Source organism: Gekko japonicus, unplaced genomic scaffold (assembly GCF_001447785.1).
Source record: "Gekko japonicus isolate JY-2015 unplaced genomic scaffold, Gekko_japonicus_V1.1 scaffold671, whole genome shotgun sequence".
NCBI lineage: Eukaryota > Metazoa > Chordata > Lepidosauria > Squamata > Gekkonidae > Gekko > Gekko japonicus.
The window spans coordinates 127,696-143,006 of record NW_015168068.1 but is presented as its reverse complement, the minus strand read 5'-3'; the positions used below and the strand labels follow the sequence as shown (position 1 = coordinate 143,006).

The 15,311-nt window shown below is 45.0% G+C and overlaps 1 protein-coding gene across 1 annotated transcript; it reads right to left on the bottom strand.

The window, feature by feature from the left end:
- Window positions 1-3,291: 3,291 nt before the first annotated feature.
- LOC107113272 (glutathione S-transferase-like) lies at window positions 3,292-12,476 on the bottom strand. Its single transcript, XM_015414580.1, has 7 exons — window positions 12,433-12,476; window positions 11,909-12,015; window positions 10,339-10,390; window positions 8,627-8,759; window positions 6,619-6,760; window positions 5,778-5,909; window positions 3,292-4,482 (listed from the first exon to the last, which is right to left on the bottom strand). Exons 2-7 carry the CDS (start codon window positions 11,993-11,995, stop codon window positions 4,363-4,365), a joined length of 666 nt encoding a protein of 221 aa, XP_015270066.1. The 5' UTR covers window positions 11,996-12,015; window positions 12,433-12,476; the 3' UTR covers window positions 3,292-4,362.
- Between the last annotated feature and the right edge of the window lie 2,835 nt (window positions 12,477-15,311).

Below are 15,311 nucleotides of genomic sequence, written 5' to 3'. Positions count from 1 at the left end.
GGCTTCTAACTGGCTTTGTCAGTAAAAGGGTGGGGGAATGGCCCTTTCCAGGCCTCTTTTGGCCTTTCAGGGTGGGAGGAAGGGAGCATTGGGGCCAGGCCTCACAAGAGTTGCCAATGCCAGGCTGGGGGATTTCTAGAGATTTTGTGGTGGACTCTAAGGAGGGCAGGATCTGGGGAAGGGAGAGGCCTCAGCTGGGTATAATGCCAAAGAGTCCCCCATCCAAAGCAGCCATTTTCTGCAGGGAGACAGACCTCTGCTGTCTAGAGTCCAGTTGTGGGGGGTCTCCAAGTCCCATTTGGAGGTTGGCAATTCTAGGCCTGGCAGTAGTCTAGGGTTGCCAGGTCCCCCCTGATTTGCATGACTCACCTAGCCTCGGCTGCTTGCTACCGTTCATCAGCAGCCACCCTATGAAAGCCAGTGAGGTGCAGCAGTTAGAGCTTCAAAGTAGGGTCTGCAAGACCCAGGTTCAGATCCCCATCTTGCAGTGGAAGCTGACTGCGTGATTTTGGACCAGTCACATATTTCAGCCTAACCAACCTCACAGGGTTGTTGTGCAGATAAAAAGGAGGAGGGAATAATGAAAGCTGCTTTGGTCCCCACTGTGGAGAAAGACTATAATTTTTCTAGGTACAGGCTTGGGGAGAGGCATATAAAGGTAGGTTGGCTGTTGGGTGGGAAGGAAATAGGGTTGGCAACTCCAGGTTGGGAAAATCCTGGACATTTGAGGGGTGGAGCTGGAGAGGGTGGGATTTGAGGAGGGGAGGAGCTTTGGACTGGTGTAATGTCATAGACTCCACCCTCCAGCCATTTCATCCACAAGAACCACCATTGCTAGCCTCCGGGTGAGGACTGGAGATCACCCAGAATTACAACTGTTGTCCAGGCGACAGAGATCAGATCCCCTGGATAAATTTCCCTGATAAAATGACTGCCTTGGAAGGTTGACTCTATGGCATTATACCCTGCTGAGGCTGCTTGCCTCACTGTCCCAAGGCTCCACCCCCAAATCTCCAGAAATTTCCCAACCTGGAGCTGGCAGCCCTAAGGTCAATTGATCTCTGTAGCTGGGAGATCCGTTGTGATTCCCAGACCACTGCCACTGCTGCTGTAGGGGGAGAGGAAGCAGGTGGGTGGCTAGGAGCACTGCCACCACCACTACTGCTGCTGCTCTGCGGAGTGGGGGAGGAAGCAGGCAGGAGGCTGGGAGAGTGATGGGGGCAGAAAGAAAGAATGGTGGGGTGGGGGCAGAAAGAGAGAGAAAGAATGATGAAGTGGGGAGGCACAAAAACAAAGAGAAAGATGACCGGTCAGAAAGAGAGAGGAAGTCACATGCATGGAGGAGAAATCGAGAGTAAGAAAAGGGGGGCAGAGGGGAGAAATAGTGTGAGAGAGGTAGGGGGTGAGGAGAGGAAGCAAAGGTGGGACGAATGAGATAACCATCCCGCAATTTTCTTGCGGGTCTCCACTTGTTCACCCTGATCTAGACCCAGGCTGTGCTCTTCCACTTCTTCTAAAGCCTACCCAAGTAAGTGCTGTCCTGGACATGTCAGACCTGCTCCCCCCCCTCCCCCCCATCTTCCCATAGACCTCTCCTCAGCCCAAAGGTATTCTCTTACACACTACTGGGCATCCCGCAGGCCAGCCTCCCTTGCCCTTACCAGTCGGTACACAGCTACACCCTCCCTTCTGGGCTCTGCTGGCCCATTTGCTCCTTTCTTCAAGGCAACTGGACCTGATCCCAGAGATTACTCGGACCAGGCACCAGCAGGCATCTCCCTGTTCTGGTCCCTAGGCATGGAGCCATCGTCAGGAGTCGTGCTGGGATGCCCAGTCATAGTGTCCCTAGTGTATTCTCTCCTGGTCAGCAAAGCATGGGGCATTTTTCAAATGGAGAGAGGCCCCATGTCTGGAGGTGAACTGGGTCTTTCACTTATCAGAAAAGTTTATGAAACACAAACAGCAACCGGGAGCCAGCGCCGGCAGCACTGCAAGTCTACTCGGCTTGGACCTGGCCCACAGGAGCTCAGTAGAAGGTGGTGGGCAGTGTTCCCTCTAAGATGAGTTAGTGTGAGCTAGCTCACAGTTTTTTAGCCTCTGACTCACTCATTTTTGTCTTAGCTCAGGAAGGATAGCTCCAGATAAAACTAATTTATGCAGTAGCCAAATCACCTGCTCACAACTTTAAGGCTTGTCGCTCACAAAGTAGAATTTTTGCTCACAGGGCTCCATAACTTAGAGGGAACATTGGTGGTGGGTGAGCCGATACCCATCACGGTTGTCACAGCTGGCTGGATCCATTCAGATGCACAGTCAGCACTACAGAAGCCCCTCTGCTCAGCTTACCCCTGGACTGGTTCAGTGGTCTCATCCATCCCCGCCTCCACCCCTCATTGTAAATCGCTGCAAAGCCTTCTGCAGGTGTGACTCCCTCTCTGCCACCCCCAATCTTTGCTAGAGACGGGGCAATGTGGAGATCATTTGTAATTCCTGTAGATCTCCATTCTCCAGGCTGCCCCCAGAGGCTGGCAACCCGAACCGTCACTTAGAAAGCAAATTGAATTCCTATCAGAAGAGGCTTGCTAGAAGAGACTTTTCCAAAAAAAAAGTCATTCTTTAATTTTTATCCCCCCCACCCTCAGATTTAGTTTGTCAGAACTTCTTCATGCAGTGACAATTAATCGCTCCACCTTATTTAAAAATGAACTCGTTTCATTGCAATGAAAACCCTTTCTGACAAAATATTGGTATCAAAAATCCCTTCTCGCGACTATGATTGGGAGATTGGCAGAGCAATTGTTTTGGGTGAAGAGGACTTGAAGCCCAGCCTAGCAGCTCTGGCTTCTACCTGATCCCCCTGCAAACCAGGGAGGGGGGAAATGGTGGAGGTTTGATCCGGTTCCTAACCCCAAGCCTAACCCTATGGTCTTTTTCCCCTGAGTACCCATACAGTAGCAGAGTGAGCTCTTCCATCCGTTACTTTCTACTTTCTATATTCTGATGACATGTTCAGCTTGCTTCCAGTTCTCTTGACATTCACTTTCTCTCCATTAACATTCAGCTTCCTGGTTCTTTCAATTCTTCACCCCTTTCTCTCCCAGCTACTGCCAGCTGCCACCTAAACTACATTTAACATGTTAAAAACAAAATAAACTGACATGTTTGATCCACTAGCCCTGTTTTTTGGGGGGTTGGGGGTTGGGTAAGAAAACCTTTCAGACAGCAAAGTTACAGTTCAACATGTTTACTAGATACTACTAACCTCTCAGTATGAATCCAAGGTTTTGTCCACCTTTCTTTGGGGATTCTATGGATCTATCCTACTAGCAGAAAGTATAATTCCTGCTTCTTAATGAATCAAGTCAGCATTCCCTGCTTTGCCTACAAAGAAGCTCAGTAGTCTCTTCACCGAGCCATGAGGGGGGAGCGGGAGGGAATTCTCTGCTATGGTAATGTTGAGATGGTTAAAAAATTAGAGCCAGCTCACGTTCCAAGGGAGTAATCAAATCTGTGGCTGCCAAAACAAAAAGGGAGTCTTGGGACGCCCTTAAAGATAAACTAGTTTGTACCAGCCTGAGCTTGTATAGATTAAAGCTCCATTTCGCAGATGCATGGGTTTTTATGTTGAGTTTACAGATTTATATGTACACACCTACACATGGGTACAGAGCACATAAGTGGGGCTAAAAGCCTATAAAATATGCAAAGTACAAGAACAAGAAGACTGCTCTTGTATTCCATGGACTTTTGGCACCGTGTTTCAAATTTTTCCCTCTACATTTGTGTATATGTGTGTGTGTTTTTACATATGTGTGTGTATTTAAGGTGCTCCACGATGCTTTCTTCTCTTTCAGTCTGGTATCTGTATGTTATACCCAGGCATTCTGATTATAAGAACTGGTTCCAGATAGCAGCCCGCCCCTTAGGTCTCTCTGCAAAGCCAAATCTGTGCCCTCTGCCGAGCCTGTCAGCTGTCCACTGGAAGACTTTGATTTGGTCTGCCAATGACTTACTCTGACCATGCTAATAGGTATCTGTTTTTTGCCCATCAAATTCATGCAAGTTACCACTGGGAAGAAGTGTCTGTCAATGTGGTTATGCCAGCTCAAACATGTTACCCACAATTCAAGCAAATCACATAGCTAAGTACCAACACAACAGAATGTTTCATTGTGTTTGAGTGTAATGGCATGTGATTGACACCATTTCTACTGCAAAAATTGTCCTGTTTTGTTGAACGTTAAACTTCACATTGTCATTCCTCTGGAAGCGGCACCCGTACATTGTTGGCCTCTTGAAATTATTTGAAGAGTGGCCCAACTGTAGCATGTTGCTTGCAGTTACATTAGCCATGATCCTGATTCAGTGGAATATCTTCATGGCTTCTGCAAGCTCTTTTTCAGTTATTGGTGGTTTTCTCGCACTACCAGGCTGCAGGAATTTCTTGATTGTAGGGATGTTGCTTATTCTTTCTTTATAAGTCTAGAGAGAGAGAGAGAGAATATTGGAACAAGAAGCATTTTCCAGCAAGAAAAGGTGCCATTTCTTTGGAGTTGTCACCTGAAGAACTTAAGTGTCTTGCGTGAAAATATCTGGCATCAACCTAAAATCCCATTTATTTCATGGATGGTCCTCGGGAAGCTGAGGTCACCATTTCTCCCTCATTGAAGCTCATAATTATGTTTTGACCATGTCTACAGTCTGTTCCCTAAATGCTTGCCCATTTAGTGAAGGTGGATCACCTATCCATGTTACGGAGGTGTCAAACTCATTCATTATGAGGGCCGGATCTGACATAAACGTCTCTTTGTCGGGCTGAACCATGTGTGTCATAAAATGTAATGCCAGCCCAATTAACAGTACTATTTTTACTCAAAATAAAAACATACTTAAAACATTAACACTCTTACAGTATTTCCTTATAGTTAGGGTTGCCAGCTTCCAGGTGGGGCCTGGAGATCTCCTGCTTTTACAACTGGTCTCCAGCAGACAGAGGTCAGTTTCCCTGGAGAAAATGGCTGCTTTGAAGGGTGGACAAATACAAATATTTCCTAAGTGAGGATAGATTCTTAAAATTAATTTAATGTAGCAGCTGGACTGACAGTAGGACACACAGTAAATGAAGAGCAGTAATGGTGTGTGAATTGCGGAAGGTGACTGGAGGGCCTGAGGCTCTGAAGGCAAAGGGCTTGCAAGGAACAAAAGCTCCAAATACCGGATCCTTGTGCATACAGTTATCCTGATCCAGGACATACAGAGCTCTTTTTATGCATGGTCTTTTATTCATTAAAATAGGAGCAGCAGGTAGGCACACAGAAGAGAACATTATCAGTGTCTACGGCCTCTGTTGAATTAATGGCGCAACCCTTGTGGGGAGGTGAGTTACACGTCTCTGAGATGCTGCTCCCATATGAAATCGTAAGGGACAGTGAACAGGGGTTGATCCTCTGCTCCACAGACATACCCCATATACAGCGCCTACAGAAACAATTCAAATTTAAAATCCTACCAGGATCAGTCTGCCATTAGGCATAAATCAGGATCGGCTCTACACTTGTATATGTTTACCATGAATAACTGGGGAATCTAAACATCGCATCAAACTTCTTGTGGCTTTACTTGAAGGTGATTGAAATAACCACTGACACGGTGCATTGTTGATTTCAGCTCTGTTGCTGTTTGGTCACTTGGAAGAGCCTGAGCAGGGCCCGGTGAATTTGATCAAGGAATGGCCTCTCCACATCTTTCACAGTTGTTAAGGGTCATTAAGGGCTTACCTTTAAAAGAGGGAACTTTGACAGAACATCAGGCTTGAGCTCTTCTGCCATTAAAATAACTTCAAGCAATTGAACATCTGCTCTGCTGAACCTGTTTCCGACAAGATAATCCTGACCATGATCTTTGAGGGCCTACAGAACAGGAAATATGTTAAGGGGCTCATATTATGCTAGGTAATTAGCAGACACAAGAAGACATTTTTGGACCCCTTTAAAAAAAACCCCGCCCCCCCCCCCCCCCCTTTGTACCATTTCATGGCAAGGATTTGTAACAGTGCTCTTACGGGTTGAACTTCTGCATAAGATACTGTTCTTGTATCATATATCCTTCCAGTCAGCTTCCTCTAGGAGAAGGATAATTATGCTGAATCAATGCATTGAGAGTAATTGAATGAGCTAATTGACCAATGGAAAGATGCAGGACAGTCTTCTCACAGAGGAGGATGTCTGTTGTGTATCTGTATGAGTCACTGCACTATGCTTGCCTTGTTCTAGTTGGCGAACATGCAGATCAGGATCTCGTATAGAAACACACTGTCACAAGCAAAAAGGTTTGCTTTTAGATTGGAGTGTGCCTTCAGTTTTAATTCAGAAAAAGCAATATGCCTCAGCTATCAGAAGTTTCAGATACCCTAGTTTAAGGAAAGGAATTCTGATGTGCCATAGTGAGGATTTCAACTGGCTTTTACAAAGGACAAGTGAATTTTTTGTATCTGAGAAGCTGTACATATAAGAAATCATGAAATTGAAATGAGGGACCATGAAGAGGAAATTGTCAAACCCACTGGAGCATAGATGAGCCCATCATCCAACTATGGTAGTAAACTAAGCAGCTTCATACCTTTTCAAAGACTGGAAAGTATCTGGTGGTGGCCCTTTCGATGATCAGTGCAAGCTCTTTTTCTTTTGCATCTGCTGGCTTGAAAGGTAGGTGCATGATCATTTCACCCAGATCCATAATACTTTCAATGTACATATCCATTCTGAACAAAAGAGATTATAGAAATAACACCAGATAGTTGGTGAGCATTAACTTCCCATTTTAAATACATTTCTTTAACAGTGGAAGCATTCCTTCCTCTGACTAAAGTATACCAATCTGACTACAGATAAATAATAATACTTGAAATGTATTACTTAGCGCTTCTGAATGTTCAAAGCCCTTCGCATACAACATCTTCACATGAAGCATCTAGGTACATGTACATCACCTGGTCAGGTAGGTTAGCATTATTATGGCCACATTGCAGAGAAGGGGGAAGAAAGAGTGGATTGCCTAAGGTTATCTAATAAACTCATAGTGGAGGCAAGATTAATGTTTTATTCTTGCTAATTTCAGCAAGTGATACCCATTCCCAAATAATGGGAAAGAGGTATGTATGTATGTATGTATGTATGTATGTATGTATGTATGTATGTATGTATGTATGTATGTATGTATGTATGTATGTATGTATGTATGTATGTATGTATGTATGTATGTATGTATGTATGTATGTATGTATGTATGTATGTATGTATTAAAACTACAAGATTTGTTAAAACAGAAAGTTTAAAATCAACCACAGCACATAAGCATTAATACTAATAAACAGAGTTGTTAATAGGCAATGACGGCGTCCTCTCAACATCCAGAAGGTCACTACCATCATAATCCATGTTCCTGCCAGGCTGTTGGTTATTAACTTGGTATTGATGTTACTGATTTTGGAGCCAGGGCTGCAGTAGACGAAAGCCTGGTGGAAGAGCTCCATTTTGCAGGCCCTGCAGAACTGCACAAGGTCCTGCAGGACCCTGATGTCATCCGGGAGCTCATTCTACCAGTTAGGGGCCACCACAGAAAAGGCCCTGGCTCTCATCACAGCTAGCCTGGCTTCTTTAGGGCCTGGGAGGGCTAGGCGGTTTTGGAACCCCGATCTTAGTGCTCTCTGGGGAACATGTGGGGAAAGGTGGCCCCTTAGGTAAGTAGGTCCCTGACCATATAGGGCTTTGAAGGTAAGAAGGTATGTAGCCGATATGTGTGTAACCTAACAAATATATACACAACACAGGAACTTTCAGAACTGGATTGTATAGCAACCATTACAAAAAGGAATGAAGACAAAGGTTCAAATGAAACAAACATGCTGCAAGGTTCATGTTCAAAGCTCCTAAGCATCTTTCTTTTAACAGCAGCCATGTAGGAGCACAGAAAAGGGGTTTTAAAAAACTATACCCCCATACAGACACAATTTTCTTGGCATGAAATGAGTATTTATCCTGTTGGGACAGGCTACATACTGCTTGACTTATGATTGTCCCAGTGGGACAAGTAACAATTCCGTGGTTCAGGTTCAACTTAGGAAATTAGTACCAAGAGTAAGGTTAAACCTTCCCCCATGTGCATATAAGCATCACTGTTCCAGTGCTAATCAGTGCTATTTACAACGGAAAAAAACCTCCACAGACCTTGGAAAAGAGAACTCCCAGTGTGTCTAGTTTACAGAAAACAAAGAACAAAACATGTTTTGGAACTCTACAATGATACCATGTGAACTGTCCAACAGAAAAGTGTGACACGAGTGCATGTGTGATAGGAACATATGCTATGGTGATGTCCTTGCAGAAAAAGAGTTCAGCTACCCTGTTTGTTGAGGGAAAAGCCTGTCATGACTGAGAGGTCAAATGAGTTCATATCGCTCCACAATGCCCTTTTACTTTTTTTGTCCCAGTGGATAGTGGCCCTGGGTAGAAATATGCAGATCATAACTTGGCAACAGATCATGCCACAAACTAGAGATTTTGCCTGACCTTATGTATAGTAAAGAGAAATATGAATTTAGTAGATAATGTTAGAAATGTTACAGTACAATGCATTCTCCTTGAGGTCTTTCCCACAGAGTTTGTGTTTTGCTGCAATGTAGTTGAGGATCGCTCGGGACTGCACCATTTTCATGCCATCGATTTCCACCATGGGCACTTGCTGAAACAGCAGGGATCCATCTTGAGAACAGAAGATGAGGAATTAATTCAATTACCTGATACCCTGACAGGATTTCAGGAGCACATCTTATGTCTGGAATTTAAGTCTCACTCCTGCATTGTGTTTCTCATTGTTTAAAAGTTTATTTCCAAAGTGAAAAACAAGTGGTTGGATAAATAAACTAATTTAAATTAAGACTGGTTGGCCTACTGCCTAAGATGGATATTCTGCTAAAATTCATCACTGACTCTTTCCTGGATAAGAACATCTACATAAAAATCTGTTGAAAGCCCCAAATAACTCAACAGATTATTAGGATGCAATTAGGATGCGATAAGATCCTTAACTATTGTTACTGTCCTGAAACTACAGAGGTTTCAATCAACATTTATAGAGGATTCAGACCATGATGCCATTCCTAAGTTATTTAAGCTGTGTCTGCTCTGCACTGTTGACCCTTAAGGGCCACATTACACATGCCAGATAGAAAATACGTTGTGTCTCCCAATCTGAATTTTAATCAATCACATGCCAGCATCAGATTCCCTGCTGAAAACTCAATTTCTGAGCACAAGGTGCAGGGGACTGATTCAGATCGGAACTGTGGAGCACAGGAAGAAAGGGTGTCAGCTTTTTCCCTGCATCAATTTCCTGACCCCAAATGGCCCATAGGTACTAATTTGCTGCAATAATGGGCAAAAAAACTTTCATCTCCTTCTAAACATACAATTTGGTGGCAGGGGACTGCATGGCAACACTGGATTTAAAGCTATTCTTACCCATAACAATGCCAGTAAAGGACTACTTTGAGGACATTTGACCTTAACTTTTCAAAATGGCCCACCTGCTCTTCAGATGGTGCTGTACAAAGAACCCAATCAGTCTACAATCCTGCTCTATGGTAGCTTTACCATTATATTTGACAGAGGAGCTTTGGTGTAATTCTGATGTCCAAGTATCATAATCTAAGGCTGTGGTCACATGCGCCAGAAAAAACGGGGGGGGGGGGGGGGGAGGGAAGCTATTTCCTCCAGAGGAATTTGACTCGCAGTTGCATGATCACACAGTCCTTGGAAGCTGTGGCCACAGCCTGCCACTGCATGATCAGACACAACCACGGGTGAGTCAGGGATTTTTTTTGCCATTTGTTTCCAATGCGCTTAAATGAGGAATTGATGAATCACATCTCCGCACTGAGGGCTCCCTATGGAGTTTGTGATGATGCGCATACTGAGAAGGGGGGAAAAACAATGGCACAGAGTCGGAATGGCCTGATCAGACCATCCCAATGCCATGAGAGCGCACTGGAGCGATCAGACAGGGGAAAGTCCATCCATGGCCTGTTGCAACCTGTTTTGTACCAGATTTCCCCTCGTGTCTTTTAACTCCGCTTCTGTGGCGGAGCAGAACAGGTTGCCAATGGCTGCGGGGCGCTTCCTAGATGTTATTGTCTGATCGCGCCCTTTAATTCCGCCCAGCATTTGCGCCTATGGCAGGTCTAATTGTGCGTATGATCGCAGCCTAAGATTATATCAATTCTGAATACTGTATTAGTATACACAGAGACAGACATATAAAACATTAATCTATTTTACTCACCTTTCTTTAACTTTTCTAGGTCTTCCTTTACTTTAATGAATTCTTCTTCATACTGGAAAAATAAAAGAGGCAAAAGATGCTAGGAATCTCATGAATGTAAGGGAATTCCAATTTCAGTACTGCTGAAGCCTCTGAGTAAACTTGTAGCAGGTTCCTGATTCATTTCCTCTTTTATTATCACTTTTGGAAATCTCGAAAGAGGGTTATCAGGTATGATGTTGGAGACAAACCACTGATTATCTTCCAGGAGGAAGACACATCTGCTGGGGGGAATGTCTTCCTGCTGGAAAAATCTGCTAGGGGGGAATTTTTGACCAGTCTCTTCTGGAACCTTCGCTCTACTTGCCATTTATTAGATTCAATCCAATGCACAACATGTTGACAGATTTGCACAGTAAGTGGAATGAAGAGGCTCCTTGGGAATGTGTTGCTTTAGAAAAGAAATAAAAGTATTTTATTTTGAAGAAACTCCGTACAGAATAGGAAAGAGAAGAATCAGCATTTTAGCTACCTATCTAGACTAGGAAGGAGTGAGATTGCAGAGAGCACATCTTGCCCTCCTGGTGGACAAAGAAAAGAAAGGGGGAAGAAGGAGAGAGGAAGGTCAGCTAGAGGGAAGGAAACTCCTTGAGAATACCAATCCAGGTAAACAGCTGCAGAGCAGACAACAGGGATGCCAGCCTCCAAGTGGGACCTGGGAAGCTCCTGGAAAGTTGCTCATCTCCAGACAACAGAGATCAGTTCCCATGGAAACAACGGATTCTTTGGGGGGTGGACTCCATGGCATTGTATCCCACTGAGGGCCCCCCCCCGTTCTCCCTAGGCTCCATCACCAAATCTCCAGGAGTTTCCCAATCTGGATTGGGAAATCCTACCCCTCCCATCCCCTGCCAGTGGCCAGGGGGGGACATGGCAACCCCAGCAGACAAAGGGAAGGGTACACAGAGTGCTGTCCTGTCTTTCTAGCTGTATTGCCCCCTCTGAAGTCCTGGTGTGCACCAGTATGAACAGACATTGCTCAGTCTGTTCCCTCCAGCACAACAATGACCTAGAGACTGTGTATGGATACCATGGGGATCTTACGCAAACAAATCCCACAGCATTTCCCTCATCATCAGTTATTTCATATTACTTTAAGAAATTTTGTATCTGAAACTGAGGTGTGATATGGTTTGCACCTCAAAGCATTAGTGTAACATAAAGGGGAACTATCTTCTGCCCTGTCCAAACTTTAGGTGTAGAAACTATCACATTTTTATCCTTTCCTTTCTCTGGGGAGCTCAGAGAAGCATACGAAGCCTCCTCCCCAATTTTATCCCGCAAGGACTTTGTGGGACAGGTTAGGCTGAAATAGAATGACTGTCCTTTGGTTACTAGTAATCGTCATGGCAACATGGGGATCCCAATTCCAGCATCCCCAGCCCTAAGCTTACACTGTCCTCTTCAGTCTGCACTCAGATCAGCCACTGCCTACCAGGTAGGCTCCTGAATAAATGCTGTTGTCTTCAACAGTTCTCAAAGCAATAAAAATAGCACAAAGAAACAAGTTTTCCAAGCAATAAAAACAAACCTCAACCCCAGCTGCTGCCAATAACCACCGAATGCTCTCCATGCGGCCTCTTCCTTTGAAGTAATGGAGTCTGGGTTTACTGGCCATGGCTATAAACTCTTGGGTTCCTGTTCAGAGCAGAAGAACTCATTTGTAAAAAGACAATATAGGTGAAGAACCTCACTGCAAGCAACACCGTGCAACCTTTCTGGCATGCTTCTCTTTGATGGTGGTAGCAAGAAATTATTGTCTCTGTGTTGTTGTTTTTTTAAAAAACATAGCCTTTTCAGAGCTCCAACTTGCTGAACCTTTCCCCGCCTTGGGCTCTGTAGTTGAAAGAGGAAAAGCTTACAGTTGTGTAAGCATGTGCCTGTTCAAACATAACTTTGCCCATCTGAAATATTCAGGAGGGAAGGGAGAGGGGGAAATATCCCCTCTGGATCTCAGCTGGGACCTCGGGCTTGGTCCCGACCACTTGTCTTCTCTCAAGGATGAGGTCAGCAGCTATGGACTGTTGAATATGTTTTCTAACCCGGAGTACTAACCTCTGAAATTCCTGGATACGTAGAAGTTCTTCTGTGGCAAAAAGTTGAATGGGAACGCCTCAGACTTATATAGCTGTAGAGCTCCACCTTATAAAATGAGGGCAGCCAGTCAGGAAGATTAAACTCTCCAGTGCAAACGGGGGTGGGGGGGGGAGAGTCTACTCTGACTTTACATAACTTTTCACCTACAGTACAGCTGTCATATTGATTAATCCATAAAGGGAAAGGCTTTCTTGTGCAAATATGACATAACACAGTGCAGATATGGGGTAATGTTTTTAATCTGTTCATACATACTCCTGCATTTATGTATCTGAGGAAAGGCAGGATGGAGAAGTGACTGATACACCAGCAGGATGGTGAGCTTACAACTGCCTGAATAGTCCTGTGCTTACAGGTGACATGGGTCCTGTGACAATTGCTGAATGCTTTGTGTCAGAGCATGCAGAACAGGATTTGATCTCCACCCCCTCTTTTCACACACATCCACATTATACAAGTTGGCAACCCCAGAAACACATCCTGGCATATCTAGTTAAAAGTATTTAAATTGATACAACTGGGAAAGATGTCCGGCTGCCATAATGGAGAGCTTCTTCCAGGGAGAGTGACAAAAGTTGGACTTGATGGAACAATGATGTAACTCAGGATGAAGCAGTTCAGCCCGTTCTGGCTTTTAGAGGGAAAAGCAAAGGGTTGGGTCCAACCAGATTTCCCACTGGTGAAAAGGAAGGAAGGGGGGTTCCCTTTTGTATCTGAAAGCAAGGCTATGCCGGTGATCATGGGAGGGCCTGCATGTACAGAAGCCACATGGGATGGAGGCTGTAGTAAGGAGGGGAACTGAGAAAGGCTGAGTGAAAAAGCTGGCTGGATTCAACCCATTGCTCAGTTTTTTGCATGCAGAAGGTGCTTCAAAGGCTCTCAGACCACAAGGATGAAATCTTGGACAGTTGCCAGTCTGAGCAGCAATAGTGGCCAAACTGTCCCAAATCAGTATGAGGCTGTTGCATATGGTTGTGTTGTATAGACAGTTCTGACACCAGTTTACATGATGAAAAAATGCACACTGGGCAAGAGGGTAGGTATTCTGAGAGATTTGCTGAGCGAAGCTGCACTTTCTGCCAGTTCATGGTAGCCCAGGAGGACTATGGAATCATTCTGAACTGATAACCAGAACTATCTAGAGTAAATTCATAGGGACTGCCCGGGTTAATCTACAATCCTGTTAATAATCTCAGCAACAGAACACATGCCTTTTATGCAGCTCAGTAGGGGAAAGTGGATGTAGATGCTGTTCCCACCCATTCCTGCCCTACTTGCTGCTGTTGTGGTGTGGGTATTGTTCACACAGTCCCTTGTGGAAGCAGCCAGAGTGATTCAGATATGCATGTTAAAGGGGGGGGGGAGAGACTTTGGCAAAACACAGGTTTCGATTACATGTAGTATGTTCCGGTTCAGCCCTGACCTGGATGGCTCAGGCTAGCCAGATCTTATAGATTTGAAACACTAAGCAGGGTTGTCCCTGGCTAGTATTTGGATGGGAGACCTCCAACAAATACCAGAGACAAGGAGGCAGCCAATGGCAAACCACCTCCGAACATCTCTTGCCTTGAAAACCCTACAGGGTGACCATAAGTCTGCAGTGACTTGACGGCACTTTCTACCACCATGTTCCAGGTCCACACTCTCTCTGCTCAAAGGCCAAAGTCACAAATGCAGGTTCATCATGACTTCTAATAGTAATCATGCTATGTGTAATAGCATTGTTTTCACAGCTGCTAGATACTGCCAGAATCTTCTAGCCACCCAGGCAATATTCTACATTATCTCATATTCTCAAAGAAAATCTGTGGCTCAGTGACAGAGCATCTGCATGGCATGTGGAAAGCCCCAGCATCTCTAGTTAGAAGGACCAGGCAGCAGGTGATATGAAAGGTTGACTTCTAAAATTTTATTTTTTGGTCTTCTTGTTTTATGTTTTAACTTGGAATAAGACCCGTTATGGAAATAAATACAACTGTCTCTAGAAAGAGTCTCTGGGCAGGTGACCTGGCCTTGGGCACTCAGTGTCAATTTGCTGTGGTGATCTCAGCAGGGTATAATGTCACAGAGCTTACCATTTTATCCAAGGGAACTGATCTCTGCCATCTGAAGAGCAGTTCTAATTCTGAGTGTTCTCCAGTCCTCCCCTGAAGATTGGCAACAGCATTTCCCCAGGAGAAAATTGCTGGTTTGGAAGGTAGAGTCTATGGCATTGTACCTTTCTGAGGACCCACCCCTCCTCAAACCCCACCCTCTCCAGGCTCCACCCCTCAAATCTCCAAGAATTTCACAACCTGGAGGTGGCAACCCTATCTCCTTCCCAGCCAACCATCAACCTACCATTATCTGCCCCTCTGACTTCAGCTTTCCATCTCCCCCCCCCCACGCAGCATCTACCTAGGAAAACTACAGTCTTTCTCCACAGTGGGGACCCAAGCAGGAGGGAAGGGACCTCAGCAGGGTATAATGACACAGAGTACACCCTGCAAAGCAGCTGTTTTTTCTGGGGTAGCTGATCTCTGCCATCTGGAGAGCAGTTTTAATTCTGAGTGCTCTCCACCCGTCACCTGGATATGTGCAGCAATGGTTCCCCAGGAGGAAAAGTACAGTCTTTCTCCACAGTGGAGACCAAAGCAGCTCACATCATTCTCCTCTCCCCCTTTTGATCTGCACAACAACTCTCTGAGGTAGCTTAGATTGAGAGTGTGTGACTGGTCCGAAATCACCCACTCAACTTCCACAGCAAGAACCTGGGTCTGGCAGACCCTGCTCTGAAGCTCTAACTGCTTTGCAAAGCAGAGCCAATGGGAGAGCTGGAAATGGCCAACGTGTTAGGG

What these genes read in the sequence shown, in the direction of transcription:
- LOC107113272 (XM_015414580.1), bottom strand. Translation starts at nt 11,995, where the DNA reads ATGGCCAGTAAACCCAGACTCCATTACTTCAAAGGAAGAGGCCGCATG. An exon ending in TGGCAGCAGCTGGGGTTGAG is followed by an intron (nt 10,391 to 11,908) that starts GTTTGTTTTTAT and finishes TTATTTTTCCAG; the next exon opens with TATGAAGAAGAATTCATTAA. An exon ending in CAAAGTTCCCTCTTTTAAAG is followed by an intron (nt 4,483 to 5,777) that starts GTAAGCCCTTAA and finishes CTCTCTCTCTAG; the next exon opens with ACTTATAAAGAAAGAATAAG.